The 21,872-nt window shown below is 40.1% G+C and overlaps 1 protein-coding gene across 7 annotated transcripts in view; it reads left to right on the forward strand.

The window, feature by feature from the left end:
* CDK6 (cyclin dependent kinase 6) overlaps positions 1-21,872 on the forward strand; it is a 202,860-nt gene that overhangs the window by 161,703 nt on the left and 19,285 nt on the right. For 3 of the 7 annotated variants that reach the window (XM_073333954.1, XM_073333958.1, XM_073333956.1), the window contains one exon: positions 16,222-16,272. The exons of 2 other annotated variants lie outside the window; for them this stretch is intronic. In XM_073333954.1, coding sequence (XP_073190055.1) covers positions 16,222-16,272 — 51 coding nt within the window. Of the gene's footprint in view, positions 1-7,865; positions 8,049-15,654; positions 15,678-16,221; positions 16,273-21,872 lie in introns of those variants that run through there. 2 more of the 7 variants (XM_073333960.1, XM_073333961.1) reach the window with 2 other exon arrangements.

The raw sequence follows: 21,872 nt of genomic DNA on the forward strand, positions 1-21,872 counted from the left end.
CCTCTGAATAGCATACTTGCCATCCAAAGCAGAGGTGTTGTTTCTTATGTGATCAGGACTCATATTCTATCAGTCACCATTTTAAAGGGATACGGTGAACATGGAATTAAAGAAACTGACTAATAGTTAAATAATGCCAGTTTCTCATAGAGCACTCTTGAAATAGCATGTGAAAAAAAATGGTAATGCCTTCTTCTTTTAAGGGTTTTTCTGCTGCCCTCCTTGTAAGTGCCTCCCTTCCTCTTTTTCAAAAGAGAAATTTGGGGCTGAGGGCAGCCAATCAAACATGTTCAAGCCTGGTCCAGTGGTTAGGGTCCTGGCTTAGAATTTGGGAGACATGGGTTTAAGTCCCTATTCTACCACCAGATTCTTGTGTGAATGTTGGCAAGTCACTTAGCCTCTCTGTACCTAAGTCCCCCATGTGTTAAATGGGGATAATAGCACATTTGTATCTCACAGGGGTGTTGTGAGGATAAATACATTAATAATTGTGAGGTGCTCAGATACCATGGTGATGAGCACCATATAAGTAGTTCAGAGAGAAATGTGTATGCTATGATATGAACCATAATGCCAAAAGTTAATGGAATTTTGCCACTGACTTACCAGGAACAAGGATTGGGCTCAGCCTATGGTAGGATGCTGGGGGAAGAAGGTAGACAGGGCAAAATATGGCCCAAAGTAATGAAGCACACTGCATGTCGCCATTAAAATGCAAGCGAAACAAGCTACCTGTTTTGTGATGTGGCATTTATGTAAATACTGTGTGTCAGAGATTGCATTACAACCATAGCTCTGTGAGCAGTAGCTGCATCAGGAATTCCTTCTACTGAGGTTTTTTTTCTTTTTAAAATAAAAACTTACTTCTTTTGTCTTTGTTTTGGCCAGGAACCAATGAAACAGGATAATTTAATGAAAAATTACTAATGGATAAATGAGTTTAATATGGTAGAGTTTCCTATAGAAGATATTCCACGGTATAGTGCTGCCATTTGTCAATGTGTATCTGTATGAGTATTCCTGCCTGTGTAGTCTGAGTAACAGAAGCGAACAACACTGGATAATTTATTATTTAGAACAAAATGCATCTAGTTTAAATTCTAATAGGCCTTTGAAAACTATATCAATTTTCACTATTATCATTGCTGTAAAAACTTACCAACCTTTAATAAGCATCTTAATTTTGTCTGTAGGTGTTTATTAATTCACAGTAAACCAGGACAGCTGCTAGAAATTGAAATATTTTTTTCACGCCATCCATCTAACTCACTTTCATGTCTTTTGAGGTTCAGTCTCCACAGCTGGAGAAAAAGTACAAGTTGAGATTTCACCTCTACTCACATAATAGTTTGCTATTAAGCGCTGAAACGATATTCTACTGCCTTTCTTGTCTGAAGGGTTCTAATCACCTTTAAGAAATTCTTTTCTGATCAGCAGTCTTTATTACAGTCAGTTTTTGCTTTTGTTTTACTTAGCCTGTTTCAGATGCAAAACTGCGAAGGAAACTTTGTGCAGTAGGTGCCACTGAAGGTCACCCAACCCAAGCCACAGAGTTCAGAACATGTACCCAATGCCCTGTAGTAGCAGCCATGGCCGAGCTGTGTAGACACCCTGATTATTTGGTGCTGACAATTGTGTTTCCCAGCTATGTAATGTTTTCTTTCAGAACAAATTCCTTTTCCCCAGGATTTGGCCCTTTTTGGTTTTGTAAAACTGTTTTCTTTCTACTTGATGTATCCTTTCAAATTTGGTTGTTTGACCTTTTTCAGTAGTGTGAATATTCTATCTCACCACTAGTGCAACTTGCAGATTCCCACCCTACCCCAATATTACAAATGACAGGCGAGTTTTCCCAACTTTTTTCATAATAGGTCCTATGGTTCATTTGTTCCTAGCGCTACCCAGCTCCAGAATTTCCAAAAATGCCATGACAACATTTAAATCAAATTGATGCGCTGTTTTATGATGTAATGTGCAATGATGGAACTAGGAAACTACTTTGTATCAGTTGCCCCTTCCTGTGATTTTTAAGTTATGAATTCATCTTGCAAGTTCTTTTGGAAAGATACCTTTTCTGCTAAGCTGTCTGAAGCGCCTAGCACAGAGCTGGCAAGATATGAATAAAATATTTTAATAATAAAACTAGAGGATGAGCTTGGATGTTCATTTGCCAGGCACCTGTCTTATGCTGAGATCACCAATTTATAATATTTCCATTTGGTTTCACTAACTTGCCTCTGTCTTGGTTTAGAAAGACTGCAGGTAGGTAACAGTTAATTTCCTTCATGCTATCGTTAGTGTGTGCAAAGACTTTTAGCTGATATAGCTATGAGTAGGCTGTTATGTATTTGGTTAAGGAGAGTTTATTCCATGAGAAACTGACCTAATGGCACTAAATATTTTCTGTCTAAAAGTTTCCCATCACAGCAATCTGATTAGAAATATTTTAAATTGGTGAGGCCAGAATTGGATTTAAATTAATGCCTCAAACTTGAAAAGCCATTATATATCCATGGATTCAAACTATTCCAGGATTTTAAAAAAAATCTCAGGACAAAGTCCATGTTAACAACTGATTTTTAGACCTATAAATGTAGTTACCATTAATTGATGAACTTTCAGGGCTTCATCTTGGCATTGAAAAAGCAGTCATGAACCCACAATAAATTAACCATAGTTCTCTACCTCTGAAATTGTGATTTGATTGGATTTGCCCAGTGGGATTTTGTACAAGTTAAAGGAGAGGGTATTTCATGTTCAAGACAAATTTATTATTCCAGTTGTAGTAGCTGGTGTAGCACCAGAAACACAGTTAAAGACTAAATCATGTATGGTACCGGGCAAGAACTGTCCCTAAGCCAGAGCTAGGCCTTTTGTTGACATAAAGGATGTTACACTGCAGCTGGGCGTCTGCCTCCCAGCGTGGGTGGAGAGACACATGCTAGCTCCACTCAAGCTAGTGCACTAAAAATAGCAGTATGACCACAGCAGCATAGGCAGCAGCTCAGGCTAGCAGCTTGGGTACTCATGTGGGACTGTACTTGGGTGGGTAGCTTGAGCCTATTGCTGCCACACTGCTATTTTTAGCACACTAGTCCAAGCAGAGCTAGGGCATGTCTGTCTACCTGCGCTGGGAAGCACACTCCCAGCTGTGGAATACACTTACCCAGAGACATTCAATGCACTTTTAAAAAATATGATATCAAAGATCACTATCACTTTAATCCAATTTTTACACAACCACCTGTGAATCAAATGTGCAATGTGTAATTTTGAATCTTGTCTGCTAGGTCCACTAATTTAGAAGTAAATTATGGCTGTGGAGAGCCATGGGACTGTAAAGAGTGGGGAACACCTCCAGCGCTGGAGTGCTGTGGGGGAGGGCCTTACGGCTGTTCAAGGTATGCTTGGGGAACCTGTTGTACAGTGGATCTTACTACCACACATCTTTTAAAAAAGCCTAGTCAGTGCTTCCACAGCACAAGTGCTTGATAGTTTCCTGATGGATGGAAGTCTGGGAAACAGGGTCATGACTGAACTCATCACATACCCCTTGGGGCAGGGTTGCTTCACACAGTACTGGCTTCCTCACACTTCCACTTAGCACTTTGCAGACAAATTTTGAATGTCTCCTGTGTGGGTGAATTGTAAAGGAAGGAACTCTCAGTGTTCTCTCCCTGCTCTAAGCCATCCACCTTAATTTAAGTAATATCTTTAAAACTTTAAATCACAGATGTGCAAGAACTACAAAGAGGCATAACAACTTTAGAGGGTGCAAATCAGAAAAGGATATAAAATACATATATGAGCAAGAAAGGAATATAGAAAGCGAAATTAGTGTTCGCAGGAAGAGTTGGATTGAATCATATGGGTCATATCAGTAGTTCTGTTTGCTGCATTTGAGTGACACAAAGATGCAGACGCCTGCAGTTTAGATGCACATTCAGACCCGAAACTGCTGGCTCATAATAGGTAAATGTAATTTGAATCAGTGTTTGTAGAGAGGTGCGGGAATGACACAAATGTAGTTAATCACATTGTTGGGGAAAACTTTTAGTGCAAACTAGGGGTAAAGCTTCTGCTTCTACTCTTAGCAGAGACCGTGCATTTTTGGACCCTTTCCCATTTTCCAAGGTCAATTGTGTATGCACTTCCAGAAGTTGGTTCAAAAATTGGGGCAGTTTTCAAAATGCCATAGTTTTGTCATGCTCACTGAGTTCAGATAGCTACTCCAAAAGCCCTGGTGAAATAAACCTACAAATCTTCTGGAGAAGCAGATGTCCACAGATAAGAAAACAGTGACGTATCTGACTAGGGAATAAGTGAAGGACATTCAACCTATCAAGGCTCTTCTATTTAAAAAAAAAAAAAAAAAAGAATGTTAAAAGATAAATGATAAAGCAACTCTGCTCCAGGAACAGATGAGAACTACTTAGGTTAGAGAGTACTCTGAGGGCAAATAAATTCTGCACTCATCTTGCTCATAATTTTTGTCAGGCATACTCTTCCCTTCCCTTTAAAATACAGTCTTTTTTTTTCTTTCTGGCTTCACTCACCCCATAGGCTTATAGGGCTTGATCCTGTACCCTTTAAAGTCAATGTTAAAGCTCCCTTTGACTTCAGTGGTGCAGGCTCAAGCACATTGCCACCTTCATTCAACTTGGAGGCATCTGGAATTTTGAAGTATGATACATAAGTGAAAAACAGCAAGCAACTGTTGTTAGCACACAGGACAGATTTTCCCCTTGTCTACCCCTAAGGGCAGCCTGAAAAAGAGATTTTGTTTTTCCATTTAAAATCTCTCTTCTGCTCTTTCCTGTATTTTTACTTACTGATTGAATCTAAATGGGAGAATATCAATAGTTTATTTGTAGCACTGCACGTGGTACTTCTGTTCACTTTCCTTTTTAGTAATGCTTCCTTTTTAAGTCACCACTCAAAGGGAACATATATTTACATTACTTCCATCTCCATATTTCTCAAGATTAATGCATTATTAACCTTTACAATTCTGGCCTTATCCAGGTGGCCAGCCTCTGTGTTCAAATCATGCACCTGAAAGTTCACCATCTCTGGATAATGGAAATACTGGTGGAAGAGCTTTGCAAACCTTTCGTAATGAAACTCAAACCAAGGAAAGCTCACCTGATTTCTGATTTTGTTACCAACCAGTAGGAATGCCTCTCTGTTTTCATGGGTTGTCTGTACCTACAAGTATCATTCTCCATCTTGATGTCAGCAGTCTTCTGGGGAGCCAGTGGCCTCCAGACTCATTTCTAGAAGTTTTGGGTCTCTTCTATGCTAGCCTACGTAAGTTTTTATAGGGTGCACATCACCAGAGTCTCTCAGCACCTCTTTGTTTGTGCTCCTGGAATGCCACTGAACATCTAGATAGCTCATTCCCCCACTATCTTCCATTTGTGGGGTAGATGCCCCATCAGAAAACAGAGAGCATCTTCAGGAAAGTGTGCCGCCTCCCCAATTCAGGCAGAATTCCTGTGGGCTTCTGTGAGACTTGCTTGCACACACATTTAGGGCCTGGGTTTTGGGCCTTATTTATTCTATTAATTTATTTCATTTTAAATATGAACTTGGCGTAAAATTAAGACGTTGCAGCACCTGAAAATCTGCAGCGGCTTCTTCAGAAACAAGCCACTGCACTTGACCTGCAACCACTTGCTAGGTGAAACTCTCGAAGTTCACACTTGAGAATCTCTAGCTCTTCCAACCCTTTGGGCCTGATTCTGATTTTTTCACTGGTTTCCTACTGATGTAATTTCAATGATCTCAGTGAGGTAACTCCTGATTTACACCACTATAAGTGCGTTTAGAATCGGGCCCAATGCTTTTTCATTTGAAGAAGGATACATATTGGTAAAGTATTTTGTGCTGTTGGTGTTAAAGACAAAACTGAGAAAATCAAGATGGCAGATCGGTGTCTCTCAAATGTAAGTTTGGCTGTCACCAGTGCTTAAATTTGTAATGAAAGAGGTGCTGAGGCTTAAGCAATTAGGAGCCAGGGCTCAATCAATACTTTAATAGCTGACGCAGCAAGCCCAGAAGTGCCGGGATTAAACCCTGGCACAAATTAAGGACTGGCTGTCACCCAGCATATACCTACCCCACGTTGAAGTCAGCTTTCTAGCTCTATCTATGAGGAGGAGACTGTATGTTCCTTAGAACACCTGCGTAATTTGTGATCAAGAGTAACAGGTTGTATATGAAGTAAGTCCTTTCCATGCTGTGTCTTGTACTCACCCACACAAAGATATTATTAAAGGGAGAGGAGAGGGAGAAGTACAAAAAATGTTACGTTTAAAATGAGAACTCAGAATTGCACAACAGCTGAGGCAAGTCACTTGTGACTGGAAGTGGGTAACTTTCCAGAGCATGCAAAGTTTTCAGCTGTGGCCTGATTTCAGAATGTAGTTTTTACACTGCTTTGCAGTTACGTTACTGATCACAGGCTGCAAAAATCTTCCTCCTTAAATTATGTATATTTTCCCTCGTACCTTGCTTGAGTTTCTCTTTTCACATCTGCAGTACAAATGCCTTTGTGGGATCCATAGAAGAGGGAGAAGGACCCACTGTGCATGGGGTGGAGAGAGCGGCCTGGAGAGGACCCATTCTGTGCATGGGTCTCTGAGGGACATTGAGGTTCAAGTGCTTTTCAGTTATTTCAGATGGCTTTTGATTTTAGTTCTAGGTCTGATTTGAGTTTAAATTCTAAAATGAAAATATTTCCTTCTTAACGAACTACTAATAATCTGACAAAAATGAGTATTTTCCAGCTACTCACATTTTTAGGTATGCAGCAATTCTCCAAAAAGGGCCATATTTTTGGAGTTTAATGTACACACTCTACTCCAGTGGTGGGCAACCTGCGGCCTGGCCACCGCTTCCCGCAGCTCCCATTGGCCGGGAGCGGTGAACCACAGCCACTGGGAGCTGCAGGCGGCCGTTCAAATGTAAACAAACGGTCTGGCGACCAGCTAGAGGCTTGCTCTGATGGGCTGCATGTGGACTGCAGGTTGCCCACCACTGCCCTACACACACCCACATCATATATCATTTGGATGCTTATTTTATGTACCTTTAGATGAGGTACGATGTAGAGCTGTCAAATGGTGCTGTAAGCCTGTTGGTGAGGTGAAACAAAGGAACCCAAAATGAGAAAGTGTCATTTTTTTGCACAGTCCCAGAAACACTGCAACATGACTATGACTACAGTTTATGTTAATTTCAACACCGTAATGTGGTGCTTGTTGGTCAAAGTTACCAAATGACAATGTAATAAAAAGTTTTTATTGGTTTTACATGGGCAAGAATATTTTTTTCAGAAATGATTAAGCTGTTTGGCATATAGCAAAAATGACAGATATCAGCATTTTGCAATATACTAACATCAAATGTTTTCACACTGCATATCTTTAAATGTCAAAATATCTCATACAGTTGTCAGCCTGCCAGGATTGTCCTGGAGCCTCCAAGAACTAAAGATCAATCTTTAATTAAAGATTATGTCATGTGATGAAACCTCCAGGAATATGTCCCACCAAAATTGGCAACCTTACTCACAAACGATTTTAATAGTTTTCAATACTTTCAATTTAAATTTGCTGACCAGATCAGTCTCACACTGAAGGTTCTGCACCAGCAGCAGAAGATTGCATGCCCACAGTTCGTAGTGGGTAGTGGGTAGATACAAATGTATGTGAATTCCAAATGCATCTCCTTTTGTAAGCTTTTGTACATACAATATTGCCTTTATTTTGCCTGGCAGAAGATTTTAATTTGTAACTGCCCAGGCATTACCTGAAATATTCTAGAAATTAGCCTTTTAATTCAGTGACATTTATACACAGGTTGGTATTAGTGTTAGAGATGACAGTTCACAGCTTCAAATTATGAATATGCAAAACCTTTCAGAGAAAGAAATGGCCTGACAAGAAGTCGTGAAGACAAAGTCCACAAACAAGTCCTTGTCTCTGCAATGAAGAGGGATGATGAGTATGTTGCAGCTCTTACCAGTCATATCAGCAACCATATGACAAATGATTTGATGCTAAATCACATCCATATCAATGTATCTGCTGTATAGCATGTAACATCAGATGTACAAAAGTATATTCTGAAAATAGCAGATGCTGGTGAAGAACAAGTGCAGAGATTTGTGAGAAGTGCACTTGATTCTAATGGGACAGGTAGCGTTTTCAGCCACGTCAAGAAATCTGGCATCAAAACATTTGCTGAACTGGCCAAGAAGACCAAATTTAAGGAGGGACAATCACAGCAGCTATCAGTCCAAAAATTGTTTTCCGCACAGCCCTGTCCTTAGCAAGATACAGAAGTTATGTTCTCCGCACAGAACTGTGTACATGTCAAGGCAATGAAGACTGTGGCTACCCATGCACTCTTGACAGAGATTGTAATGATGAACAAGATGACGATAATGATGTTGACTAGAAATGTCACCAGCACTATTACATTTCAATGATACCTGTACAAAGTTATTAGATTTTGTTTTACCCTTAGATTGTTGTTGTGATGCCTTGAGGTCACAAAGAAATCCAACTTTCTGTCTTTAAATAATACATAGAGTCATTAAACTAACAGAAATTAATGGAAATATTTCAAAGTGGTCCTGTAAATAAGTTGATGGTGTCATTGTTTATCCCTGTTTCTATGGTAATAGCACCACTTGACAGTGCAACATCATAACTCACCTTAAAGTAGATATAATAAGCTTTCAGATGATGTGTGATGTGTGTGTGTGTAGAGAGGGTACAGTAAGTCAACAAGTCAGTGGTGTCTGTCACTCGCCTATTTGTAACATGAAAAGAAAAAAGAAAAGGAGTACTTGTGGCACCTTAGAGACTAACCAATTTATTTGAGCATGAGCTTTCATGAGCTACAGCTCACTTCATCAGATGCATACTGTGGAAAGTATAGAAGATCTTTTTATACACACAAAGCATGAAAAAATGGGTGTTTACCACTACAAAAGGTTTTCTCTCTCCCCCCACCCACTCTCCTGCTGGTAAGAGTTTATCTAAAGTGATCACTCTCCTTACAATGTGTATGATAATCAAGGTGGGCCATTTCCAGCACAAATCCAGGGTTTAACAAGAACGTTGGTGGGGGGGGGAATAGGACAAAACAAGGGGAAATAGGTTACCTTGCATAATGACTTAGCCACTCCCAGAAAAACCCACTATTTAACTATATCTTTGAATTACAGTTTCTGTAGCTGGGCAGATTTCCCAGGAGATGCAGGATCCCTTGGCAAATGTTTCTTTACCTTTCCTTTCTTTCTTTGCAGTCATCTTATCCCTCACACATACAGGCTCCTAAACCTACCTCCACAACCCTACTGGGAGAACTAACTTCCCAAATCCCCAGTCTTACCCTCATGGACTGCCTCTTTTGGACTGTATCCCTTTCATTTACATATCTCTATCTCCACTATATCATGTCACCCTATTTCCTCTGGACTGCCTCTTTTTAATTCCTCTTCTGCCATCCAGTCACCCACTATCAGCTCTGACCTTGCTGCTCTTCTTTCCAACACTTCCTCATGCCTTGTCATCAGCCCTTATCCACCCTACATGCCTGAGAACGCAAAGATCACCTGAGACTGGAGATGTACAGTCTTTTATGCTCACTGTGCTCTTATGATTTTAGGGAGCATCTGTATGACTTAACTTTTCAAAAATTACATTCCACAGCTAGATTTTGGCCCCAAGAAATGTGAGTAGATTTGCAGTATACTCAGTCAATAATTAGGAAACAATATCCATAGATGATTATAGAGATAAAGAAGATTGTGATAGGTGCTCAGCAACTCAGTAGTCACCATGCTGTACTAACCAATGACAGAATCCAGATATCAGCCTTTGGAAGTTAATTCTCTTGCATCTCATGTATCTGGCTCCTGGCCCAGTTTTGTAGGCGGTTGTGTTGGCGGTTCTAGAGCTACCCCTGTGGCTTTGTAATGTGTTTGGATTAGAAATGGAATGCCTTGACTGCTTTTTTCTCCTTGATACTATTTTCCATTTCTTATACATCTTTTTATGTCTGCTTTATTCAAAGGTTAACACCTCAAAGTCAGAAATTGAGAAGTGATTTCCAATGGAATAAACTAGTTTAAATGCATTGGCTCCTAATGCGTGGTACTCAAGATCAGTCATTGCAAAGGAGCATATAAAAATCTCCTTTGCTTTCTCTATGCAGGTGGTTTTATTGTTACAGGGAAAACAAGTATTTTCCTCAAGTCTATAAAGCAGTATAGTCTAAAGCAGTGGTTCTTAACCTTTACTGCAGCCTGCACCCCTTTGGTTCTCAAAATATGTTCTTGCACCCCTTATCAAAAATCGTTGAAGTAGGTCAGTTCTTTAAACCTAGATATATTTTTTGTTTGTATATTACAGTAATCGTTAAAAAATGTATATTGTTAATAAATACATAGGTTTGATGAAACAAAGTAGCTGTACTTACGTGCCTATGCTTAATTTGTGTTTTCGATGATTTACCCTCTAAAAAAATCTGGCCTGTCTCGCACCCCAAGAAAGGGCATCTTGCACCCCAAGAAAGGGCATCTCACACCCCCAGGGGATGCGTGCACCCCAGGTTAAGAACCACTGGTCTAAAGTCTAGACGTAACGCTGCCTGTATACACTTAGACCACATTTCTCTCTGGAGTGCAACTTCATGACTTTGTATGTACTCTTTGTGACATGTCAGTGGAGTTAGACCAGGGATGAATTTGGACACAGGAGATTTTCTTTTGATCTGTTTACACTTTAATTGTCACTGAGCGGCAGCTGATACAAAGAGCAAACAACATACACAACAAAGCTCTCAACCTTTAGAGAGCAGGTATCCAGCTCAGATGGACAAAGTGTTCAATGCCAGTGAACAAAATGTGTGACTTTGTGAGCTTTGGAAAAGCAAACAAGAACATAGAGTTGGTGAATGGTGAAATCTTTCTTGTTGTTCTACTTAGACTTCAGTAAGGTGTTTGACATAGTACAGCATGACTTTTTGATAAAAAAATTAGATGGATACAAAATTAATATGGCACACATCAAATGGATTAAAAACTGGCTGATAGGTCTCAATATGTAATAGCAAACAGGGAATCATCATTGAATGGGTGTGTTTCTAGTGGGGTCCTGCAGGCACTGGTTCTTTGCCCTACGCTATTTAACATTTTGATCAGTGGCCTGAGAAAAAACATAAAATCATCACTGATGAAGTTTGCAGATGACACAAAAATTGGGGGAGTGGTAAATAATGAAGAGCACAGGTCACTGATTCAGAGTGATCTGGATCCCTTGGTAAACTGGGCGCAAGCAAACAATACGCATCTTAATACGGTTAAATGTAAATATATGCATCTAAGAACAAAGAATGTAGTTCCTACTTAAACGATGGGGGACTCTATCCTGGGAAGCAGTGACTGAAAAAGATTTGGGGGTTGTGGTGGACAAAGAGCTGAACATGAATTCCCAGTGAGATGGTGTGACCAAAAGGGCTAACGTAATCCTGGGATTCACAAACAAGGGAATCTTTAGTAGGAGTAGAGAGGTTATTTTACCTCTAGAACACTGCTAGAACACTGTTTCCAGTTCTGGCATCCACAATTCAAGAAGGATGTTGATAAATTGGAGAGGGATAAGAGAATAGCCACAAGAACGATTAAAGGATTAGAAAACATTCCTTACAGTGATAGACTCAAGGAGCAAAATCTATTTATTTTAACAAAGAGAAGGTGAAAAAGTGACTTGATCACAGTTTATAAGTATCAGCATGGGGAACAAATATTTGATAATGGCCTCTTAAATGTAACAGAGAAAGGTATAATACAATCCAATGGATGGAAGTTGAAGCTAGACAAATTGAGACTGGAAATGAGGTGTAAGATTTTAACAGTGAGGGTAATTACTCATTGGACTCAATTACTGGGGGTCATGGTGATTCTCCATCACTGACAGTTTTTAAATCAAGACTGGGTGTTTTTTAAAAAAGATCTGCTCTAAGAAATTTGTCAGGGAGGTTCTAGGGCCTGTGTTACACAGTCAGGCTAGTTGATCCTACTGGTCCCTTGTGACCTTGGAATCTATGATCAGTTCCTTTCTGCCAGGGAAATATCAGTGTAAATATTTTTGATCTGTACACACACATTGCATTTTTGTATTTGTGTTGTTTTCCACTGTTAGTTTATGTTATAACTTCTATTTATATTTCAGTGTGTATTTATCTTTCTTTTGGCTTGCTCTGTTAAGAAGGTAAATAGATTTGCCCTGAGAAAAAAGCCATATTGCAAACTCCTATAGCTCATATCCGCTTAATAGGGCATCAGCGCATTCTGTACTTCAAGGCTAAATCCTGAGATTCTTATTCAGTTTTCACTCAGTCCTTGACTTCACTGGGAGCTCGCTCCACTAAGACTGAGTCAAAATTGTGTGTCTCCTACTCCTTTCCACATCCACATACTGAGGAGAGCCTGCTCCCACAGTAAAGAGGGGTCCAACTCTGTGGCATGCTTCCTCTGCACCTAGCAGAGGCCACCCATGGGACTTTGTGACATTTCAGCTCCAAAGAGTTGGAGAGGGAATGGGGGAGCCACTGGGGATGCTCTGGATTGTCCCCAAACCAACCTGCCCATCAAAACAAAACATGGGGGACACTGGAGAAGTTGAGATATCCTGAGGCTGTGCAAATATAAACTTCTGCCTTGTCTGCACTGTAGAACATGGCCCTTCCCCTGCCTTTTAGATATGTTCCGAATGGGGACCTCCCACAAGCATTGCTCCTGCAATAACCAGTGTCAGTGGGAGCTGGTAGGATCCAGGGGAGAGGGGGAAATAATGGAGGCAGGAGGTGTCCATGTGGATAGCCCTTGCCTCCTGTGGATCCCTATCTGCACAGAACTCTTAGGGGTTCCGTGAGTTCAGAGGATGGAACCCGCAGCCTCTGCTACAGATAGCAAACCCAGTCCCTTGCCTTTACCCCACAAAAGAGCAAGTAGGAAACTCCGTAATCTGAACAGTACCCCTGAGTTTAACTTTTTTTACAGAGATTATTCTCACATAGAGGAGACTGTATCTCTGAGTTAAGGACTTCTGGATTCAGTTTTCATATAAGATAAATAAACCCTGGGGAGTGAGTCAAGTGAAAGATACAAGAAGCAGGGGATGAAATTTGCTGGAGTATACTCCAGATTCAGCAGTCCTGGGAGTGCTGACATCCACCTTTAAGAACAGAATTAAAAAACAGTTGCTTGAGATGAGAGTTCCCATATAAGGTGCACATACAGTCTGTGCTGGCACACGACTACTACAGAGTAAATGGTGCCAAAATGTGAGACAGGAGGTCTTCATGTGCCTGCAGATTAAATGAATGTACTTCTCCAGTCATCTGTACAGGGAGTATTGAACCATCAGCTAAAATTCATGAGGCAAATTCATTCCATTGGTGTTGCCCAATGCTGGCACCCTGTTGAAGTTATGACTCTGGGATGGATAAGAGTCTGAAAGATGAATTAATTAATTCTTCATTGTAGTGGAATATCAGAGTGTGCTGGAAGATCACGTTGCGCTCTATGGTTACACTCTCAAAAGAATTTAAATTCTTGCTTCAGGTCTTACTAAATCCAAGGGAGCAGCAGGTATGGGAAACGTTTTTCTTAAAAATCCCAAGAATCATACTTGTTTTGGCATGACACTGCCTAAGGTGATCCGAGAACAAGGCTGAATTTGCCAAGTTTTCACATTAACACAAGGTTGAGAATACATTTTAAAACATTGGTTCTGCTTTACTTTTGCTTGGATGGAACGTTTTGAATGTGTACATTTCTTTAGCTTAAAGGGGCCTGCTTAATATTGCTTTGAGCCAGAGGAAAATCCACAAATGGAGGAGGTTGAGGCACGTTAGCAGTTTCAAATAATCACTTAAAAATTACCTGAAGTTGTCAAAATGAAGAGGTACTAAGAACCTGGTGCCTCCCCTGACTTCTATGGAATTATGGTGCTCAAACACTTACAAAAATCAGTCCCATAACTGACTGCAGAATTAGTTGTGCATATCTGTTTGGAGTCACCTTCTCTTTTCCTTAGAAACTGATACTGTGAAATGACGTAAAGCAGGGAATGATAAAATGAGTAAAGATCCAATGTAAACTGAAACAATCTTATTAATAAGAGGCCAAAATTAATCAACAAACAGTGGTGTACAAATTTATTATTTATTTCAGACCCACTATCCTAAATATGCACAGTGCTTCATGGTCAACAAAAAGGCAGTTTAAACTTGGAGTAGTACGGCTGCAGGGGTTACCGGGTCAGATTCTTCTCTGAATTTCCTTCCCGAAAACAGCTTAGTCTAAGCTGATGTGACATCATTTGCAAACATGAGGGAGTAGAATGCACATACGGTATATGAAAGATGACCTGCACATTTTACAGTCATTCCTTTGCTATTGTTTTTCTGGGTGTCACAGACTTCTTTCAGGATATGTATTTTGTGTGGTCAGTTATTTTAGAGGAGAGATGTTACGGTTCTTGGGTCTGTCATGTATGTGAGGACATATAAGGCTAGATCATGTAATTGATCCTCAGCCCTAAATTAGACTGTGACATGGAGCTGCATTGCCCCAGTACGTGGGCCTTCAGTCTTCAGTTTTTCCAGGAATTAACTGGTAGGCAGGGAGAAACATGCCTTTTAAACCATCCTTAGAACTGTGCAGACTACTCCCATTTCTGTACCTGTGGTTTGGGGAGGAGGAAGGGTATGGCCAAATGTCCCTTTATCTCCTAATGCAGATGGGAGTTCTTCTCTGGCAAACTGAAACCATGAAATGGTTGGTATCTCACTGACTGGTAGCACTGTGAGGGAGCTCAGCCGGGGAAAGAAAAGCAATATGCTGGGCAAGTGAAGGAGGAGGAGAACTGGTCATGGGGAAAACTCAATCACGTGCTGCTACTGAAGACACCAGAATATGCATCGTTTATAAAGTCTCTGTGTTTCAGTTAAAGTGCTACCCTGTATTGTGTCATGGTAACTGCAACTGTAAGCTTACAACATGCATTGCATTCTGGGAATTAGGAGTTCTGAAGGGGGAGGCAACCTGGCTGTCAGCTGACAACAGTAAAATCTCATTTCTTACAGTCTGCCTACAGTGTGCTCCTTTGACTACTCGCACTATATCCCTTTTATAGCTGCGCCAAAGTGCTACACTACCTTACACGGCTACCAGCAGCCTGCTCACCATAGGAAGATGTATAAATTCCTGGTGGACAGGACCCTAAATTATCTGGGATTTACTAGTCTCTTTAGAATTTTAGGCATAAAAATAGGTACAGCATAGATCACACCCTTATTGTGCTATTGGGACAGTTAGCTAATATATCATGCAAATGTTTGTTACATCTCTTACTGTACAGTCGCTTTCACATAAATGTACCATTACAGGGGGATGATATTTTGCAAATTACAATAACAGAAGAACAAAAATTGTAATTGCACTTTAAAAGGACACGGTATATATCACTAGTTTTCAAAGTGAGTATTTTTTAGTCACTGTTGTTTCTAACAACCCATTGAAGGCTTGGATTATTAATTTATTTCCTAAATGTATCTTTATTTATGCAGCAGAAGCTTTCCTCTCTTTCAAGGTAAATTCTGCACTGTTTTACATCCCATGATTTACAGATTCATGTATTCCCGCTGTCTTCAATTTGACCCCCAGAGCTTAGGCATTCATTTTTAATAGAATACACAAGGAATTTGATTTCTAAAACATATCATTAGTAATCAATCTTTTATTTTATTAAAATGCATAGCATGACTCTCTCTCGAAACAGCGCTTTGAATGTGCCCTACATAATGTACATTGTTTCATCAACCAGTGTTTGATTTACTCTTATGCTGATAGCTTAAAAAAGGATAGGAAATAAAGTTATTTTACTCATATTAAAGGATGAAATTAATTCTCAAATGTAACATGTCTGTAGGTGTGCCTGATCCATTAAGTTAAAGTCTTGTTACCAATCCAAGGAGAAACCTCGAAAAGTGCAGTTACTACTTGGATAAAAACACAAAGGGGTAACTGAGCACTCAGCAAAAGAACAGGTTTTTGGTTTGTTTTGGAAACTTTCAATGACAAGTACAAGTTCACTTTAGTTAAAGAAATCTTATTCTATTTCTTTATTCTTTCAGGCCACTTTTTCGTGGAAATTCAGATGTTGATCAGCTAGGAAAAATCTTTGAGTAAGTACTAATTCGCTGCATTATGTCAGTGGCAGTTTAGCTTGAAACACTTTAAGATTTCTTTGCCATGCTTTTTATTGAGTAAAAGGACTTGTACAAAGTATTCCTAGAACATATTTCCTATTGCTGCTGCACTGCAATATAATATTTCCGTGTATTCTCTGTCAAATAGGGAGGAGAAAGCTGCATGTAATATAGTTTTATAAAATAACAATCATCATCAAGAAGACAATAGACTTCTGGGGATTTTTTCTAATCTTTTAAATGTATGGTTCATGCACCATTCACAGATTTTCTTAAAAGTTAGAGCATTCAAGAAAGAATCACCTTACAAAGCCAAATAAGGTTTTAGCTATTCAATATTTTGTTCATTTATGAATTTCAAAAAAATGTAATCAGAATCCCTTAAAAATGTTCATTATTAAATGGAAATGTTAATCTGGATCAACAACTTCTGTGGAAAGGAATATTTTAGCTTCACTGTATATCCAATAAAGATTATTAAGAAACCATATTTTGGTGATAAAGGCAGCTATGAAAACATAAAAGGTATCAAGATTAAATGGATGCTATCTTGGAGATGGGATAATTTACTTTATTTTAAAAGCATTTTACATCTCTGTTTATTGGTATTGCAGTTCCTCTTCAGACAAACTCTGAACTTTTTAAAGTAGAATTACTCCCCCCTCCCAAGTACGTTTTTGAATAAAAAATCTCCATTTTAAAGTCATTGATACAGATAAGTGAGAAAAATATCAATCACCTCTCTGTTGTTTTAGATTAAAATATCTTCATAGTAAGGAATGTTTCTGATGGTGTCCTGGAAAGTGCCATGTAAATTTGAGGCCTGGTATAAATGTTTTATAATAATACTGGAGTGGTTGTGACCACCAGACACCCATATGGCTGTTCCCACTCCTGCACAGAATGAGGGCTCATTCACCTCTGTAGCTATCCTCCCTCTTGTGGAGAGAGTTCCAGGGATCCAGGCATCCAGTTGGAGGGAGAGTCCAAGATGAGTAGTAATAGTAGGCAGGGAGGAGCGGAGGTTCAGGGGGCACTCCCCAGAGAGAAGATCGTAAAGCTTCAAAGGAAAGCACTCCAGTAGGTCAAATAACGAATTTGTCTCTCTAATCATTTTTCCAGCTCTCAAATTATAACACATCCATTTCTGAAGATTTTCATACTTCAGAATGAGGTTCCCAAATTGCAGGTCTTGATTTTCATTCAGTTGACTTCCCTTTCCTGCATACCATACCAGTGTATATGACTCACTAGCGTGGTTAATTTACCATACCCGTGAATAGCACTTCCTGAACAATCCAAAAACAATCAGTCCTTGCCTGTTTGCTTTTTCTAGTTCTGGCAAAGTGATCCCTTTGATTAATTTATATTCTGATGTATTAATCAAGGAATGTTTTGATACATGCAGCATAGTTTAATGACGTAAAGAGCATGGTTGTGATTTTTTTTAAAGATCCTAAATTGTTTATGACATTTCAGGAAAAAAACCCAAAACAAATGAGTTGGAATAGGATTAAAAACATAATAGCCAACAGCAGCCTCCTCCAGTGAACTATCTGTCCCTCCCTAATGGGTGAGATTACCTGTATGGAAAAGAATTCAACCATTAATCAGGAAGAAAAAAATACTGTGCCAATTTTAGGAGAGAGAAGAAATTCTCTATTACACACTTCACTTAAAGAGAAAATCTGCTTTGCCTCTTTTGTGTAATTATCCTTCAATATTTCAAATGCCGCCTCCTTGCTTTTTTATGTCAGATAGTGTTTATTTTCTGTTTTCACAGCTGGAGACCCCCAACATTTAGGCATAGGCCTTGCCTTTATGGGGAAGCTGTTGCCTGCTATGGTAGTGAGTCATTCTCTAGGCTAATTTGGATAAAGTTGTTCTCGCATTTTCCTACATTCTGGACTGACATTTTTTCAGATAATTGGACCTTCCTCCACATGTGCAGCCTTTATTTACATTAGTTGGAGTTCTCCACAAAGACTGAGGATAGATCTGTAGGAGATGGCCCATAACCCTCCCCTCCTTTCCCCATGCCAACATCAATACACAGTGTATGCTCACAGATTTAAGGCCAGATGCCAGGGTGTGTTGAGCATACTCAACTCCTGTTGCAGTCATTGGGAGTGGAAAATGCTCAGTCTCTCTCAGGATCAGGTCTGAACCTGGGCCTTTGGGTTCTACCATAATATATCAATATTTACTGCTACTGCCACTATTGTACTGTTGGTATGGTGAGAGGATAAAATAGCTTCTTCCAATATGCTCCAGAATCTTGGTCACCCAAATGGTAGTGCAACCTGCTAGGGCTGCCAGGCAGACACTCGTGTATTAAACAATTTCCAAATGTTTTGTAGGATCCGTAAAAATCTACTTGAAAAAAATCCAACTCCCATTTTTGTACCTTTTTTTTAATGCTACCCCTTATGCCTGGAACCAACCCCCCTTTCCTGCGCACCAGACAGCCTCCTCACTTCTTGCCGATAACTTCCAACTGCTAGCATTTACTCTGGTCTGTTTGTGCTCTCATGCCCAATCATGTACTCCTTAAAAGAAAAATCAGAACTAACTGGACACATTTGAAAGAAAACGAACTTGTATATGTAATTGCCATTTGAAAACTCCTCCTCCCCCTCTGATCACACACAGCCCATTGTGTTATATCTGATGTGAACTCAGGTCTTCATCACTTATGCACATGCATGTATTCACGGGTTCAATGGGACAAGCACATATGTAATGTTACCCACATGGCTAAGCATTTGCAGGATCGGAGTATTAAACTGAAAGACCCTCCGGGCAGGACTTGTCATCTTATAAGTAAAGCTCCCTCCCTGCATGTCAGTGGTGACCTACAAATAATAAATAACAATCAAGTTTAACTTTTCAAAGAGATCTAATTTCCACTTTGGCAAGAGCTTAGCAGTCTGTGGATACTGCGGGGAAAGATTGAAGTGGTGGCGCACTCCTGGGCACACTGCTGTTTTTTAGAACCCGATATTAGTTTAGAATCATAGAATCATAGAATATCAGGGTTGGAAGGGACCCCAGAAGGTCATCTAGTCCAACCCCCTGCTCAAAGCAGGACCAATTCCCAGTTAAATCATCCCAGCCAGGGCTTTGTCAAGCCTGACCTTAAAAACCTCTAAGGAAGGAGATTCTACCACCTCCCTAGGTAACGCATTCCAGTGTTTCACTACCCTCTTAATGAAAAAGTTTTTCCTAATATCCAATCTAAACCTTCCCCACTGCAACTTGAGACCATTACTCCTCGTTCTGTCATCTGCTACCATTGAGAACAGTCTAGAACCATCCTCTTTGGAACCCCCTTTCAGGTAGTTGAAAGCAGCTATCAAATCCCCCCTCATTCTTCTCTTCTGCAGGCTAAACAATCCCAGCTCCCTCAGCCTCTCCTCATAACTCATGTGTTCCAGTCCCCTAATCATTTTTGTTGCCCTTCGCTGGACTCTCTCCAGTTTATCCACATCCTTCTTGAAGTGTGGGGCCCAAAACTGGACACAGTACTCCAGATGAGGCCTCACCAATGTCGAATAGAGGGGAACGATCACGTCCCTTGATCTGCTCGCTATGCCCCTACTTATACATCCCAAAATGCCATTGGCCTTCTTGGCAACAAGGGCACACTGCTGACTCATATCCAGCTTCTCGTCCACTGTCACCCCTAGGTCCTTTTCCGCAGAACTGCTGCCTAGCCATTCGGTCCCTAGTCTGTAGCTGTGCATTGGGTTCTTCCGTCCTAAGTGCAGGACCCTGCACTTATCCTTATTGAACCTCATCAGATTTCTTTTGGCCCAATCCTCCAATTTGTCTAGGTCTTTCTGTATCCTATCCCTCCCCTCCAGCGTATCTACCACTCCTCCCAGTTTAGTATCATCCGCAAATTTGCTGAGAGTGCAATCCACACCATCCTCCAGATCATTTTATGAAGATATTGAATAAAACCGGCCCCAGGACCGACCCTTGGGGTACTCCACTTGATACCGGCTGCCAACTAGATATGGAGCCATTGATCACTACCCGTTGAGCCCGACAATCTAGCCAGCTTTCTACCCACCTTGTAGTGCATTCATCCAGCCCATACTTCCTTAACTTGCTGACAAGAATACTGTGGGAGACCGTGTCAAAAGCTTTGCTAAAGTCAAGAAACAATACATCCACTGCTTTCCCTTCATCCACAGAACCAGTAATCTCATCATAAAAGGCAATTAGATTAGTCAGGCATGACCTTCCCTTGGTGAATCCATGCTGGCTGTTCCTGATCACTTTCCTCTCATGCAAGTGCTTCAGGATTGATTCTTTGAGGACCTGCTCCATGATTTTTCATGGACGTACCTTAAATACTAAGGGCCAAATTCTGCTCTCATACCTGTAGAAATCTGAAGTAATTCCATTGACTTGAAAGGAGTAACTCGGGATTTATAAGTAAGTAAGAGCAATGCTTGGTCCTAATTTTCATTCTGTGTCTACTACCAAGCACTATTAATAAAAAGAAAGGACAATGCTGCACCCTGGTGGCATTTCCATTAAAAGCCCAAACTCTTAAGGAAACTTTTGTTTTTCTATGTTATTAGTTCTGAGTCTGTCAGCATTTTCATTATAAATTTCAATTTTAAGGTGTGTAAAATTCAGCTGTAAATTTGATTTTGGCTAAAACTTGGTATGTAAAGTCTGGCTAATGGGTCTCTGTCAGCATTTCCATTACAAGCCCTTATTTCACCACTTTATAGCTCTATTGGAAATATTAACTCCAGGCTGAAGCTTGAATTGTGCAGCAACATGGTCCAAAAAGAAAGGGGTTTTTTTTGTACATTTAAAAGAAATCCCAACAATTCAGCTGTTTTCATTTATCCATGTTTCTAGGATTTAACATGCTCATTTCATAAGCAGCTTTGTGTCATATTCAGAACAGAAGAAGAAATATTAGTTTTCCAACTATGGATAAGAGGAACATAAAACAAAATTAGGAGTAAAATTTTCAAAAGCACCTAAGTGACTTAGGAGTCTATGTACACTTAGGTGCTTTTGAAAATTTTATCCTAAAGCAGCTGAGTTATTTAATTTTGTGAAATGGCCTCCTTGACCCATGCTCTGCTGTCTTTTCCTTAAGGATTTTTGTCAGGATCATCATCCTTGTGGCAAATGAGGCCTGCATGGAATTCCTCTGTGAAATCTCCTTTTAATCACTCTTGAGTGATAAAAGGTGCACCATGCCTCCAAGGTCTGAGCACATTTCTCCCAAAGCACTTGCAGCACTTTGCCAATCCAGGGACTCAGGAGAGTGAGACCCAGGCCAGAGCACTATCACCAAACTGCCTCCATAAAGATTTTTTCCCATGTATCATTAAGGCCCAGTTCTGCTACCCCTACTCCCATTGAATAATGCACTGCTCTGCAAACAGTCCTATTGAAATCAGTGGGATTATTTACAGAGTAAGGTGCTCCTCAGTGCAAGCAAGGGATGCATTATCTGGCCCTTATTGTCATGTAAAGTATAGTCTATAAAGGTTTTAAAAATTGCCTTATATGATTTTATAGATTATTCTGTGATCCTG

This window comes from Lepidochelys kempii, chromosome 2 (assembly GCF_965140265.1).
Source record: "Lepidochelys kempii isolate rLepKem1 chromosome 2, rLepKem1.hap2, whole genome shotgun sequence".
NCBI classification, from domain to species: domain Eukaryota; kingdom Metazoa; phylum Chordata; order Testudines; family Cheloniidae; genus Lepidochelys; species Lepidochelys kempii.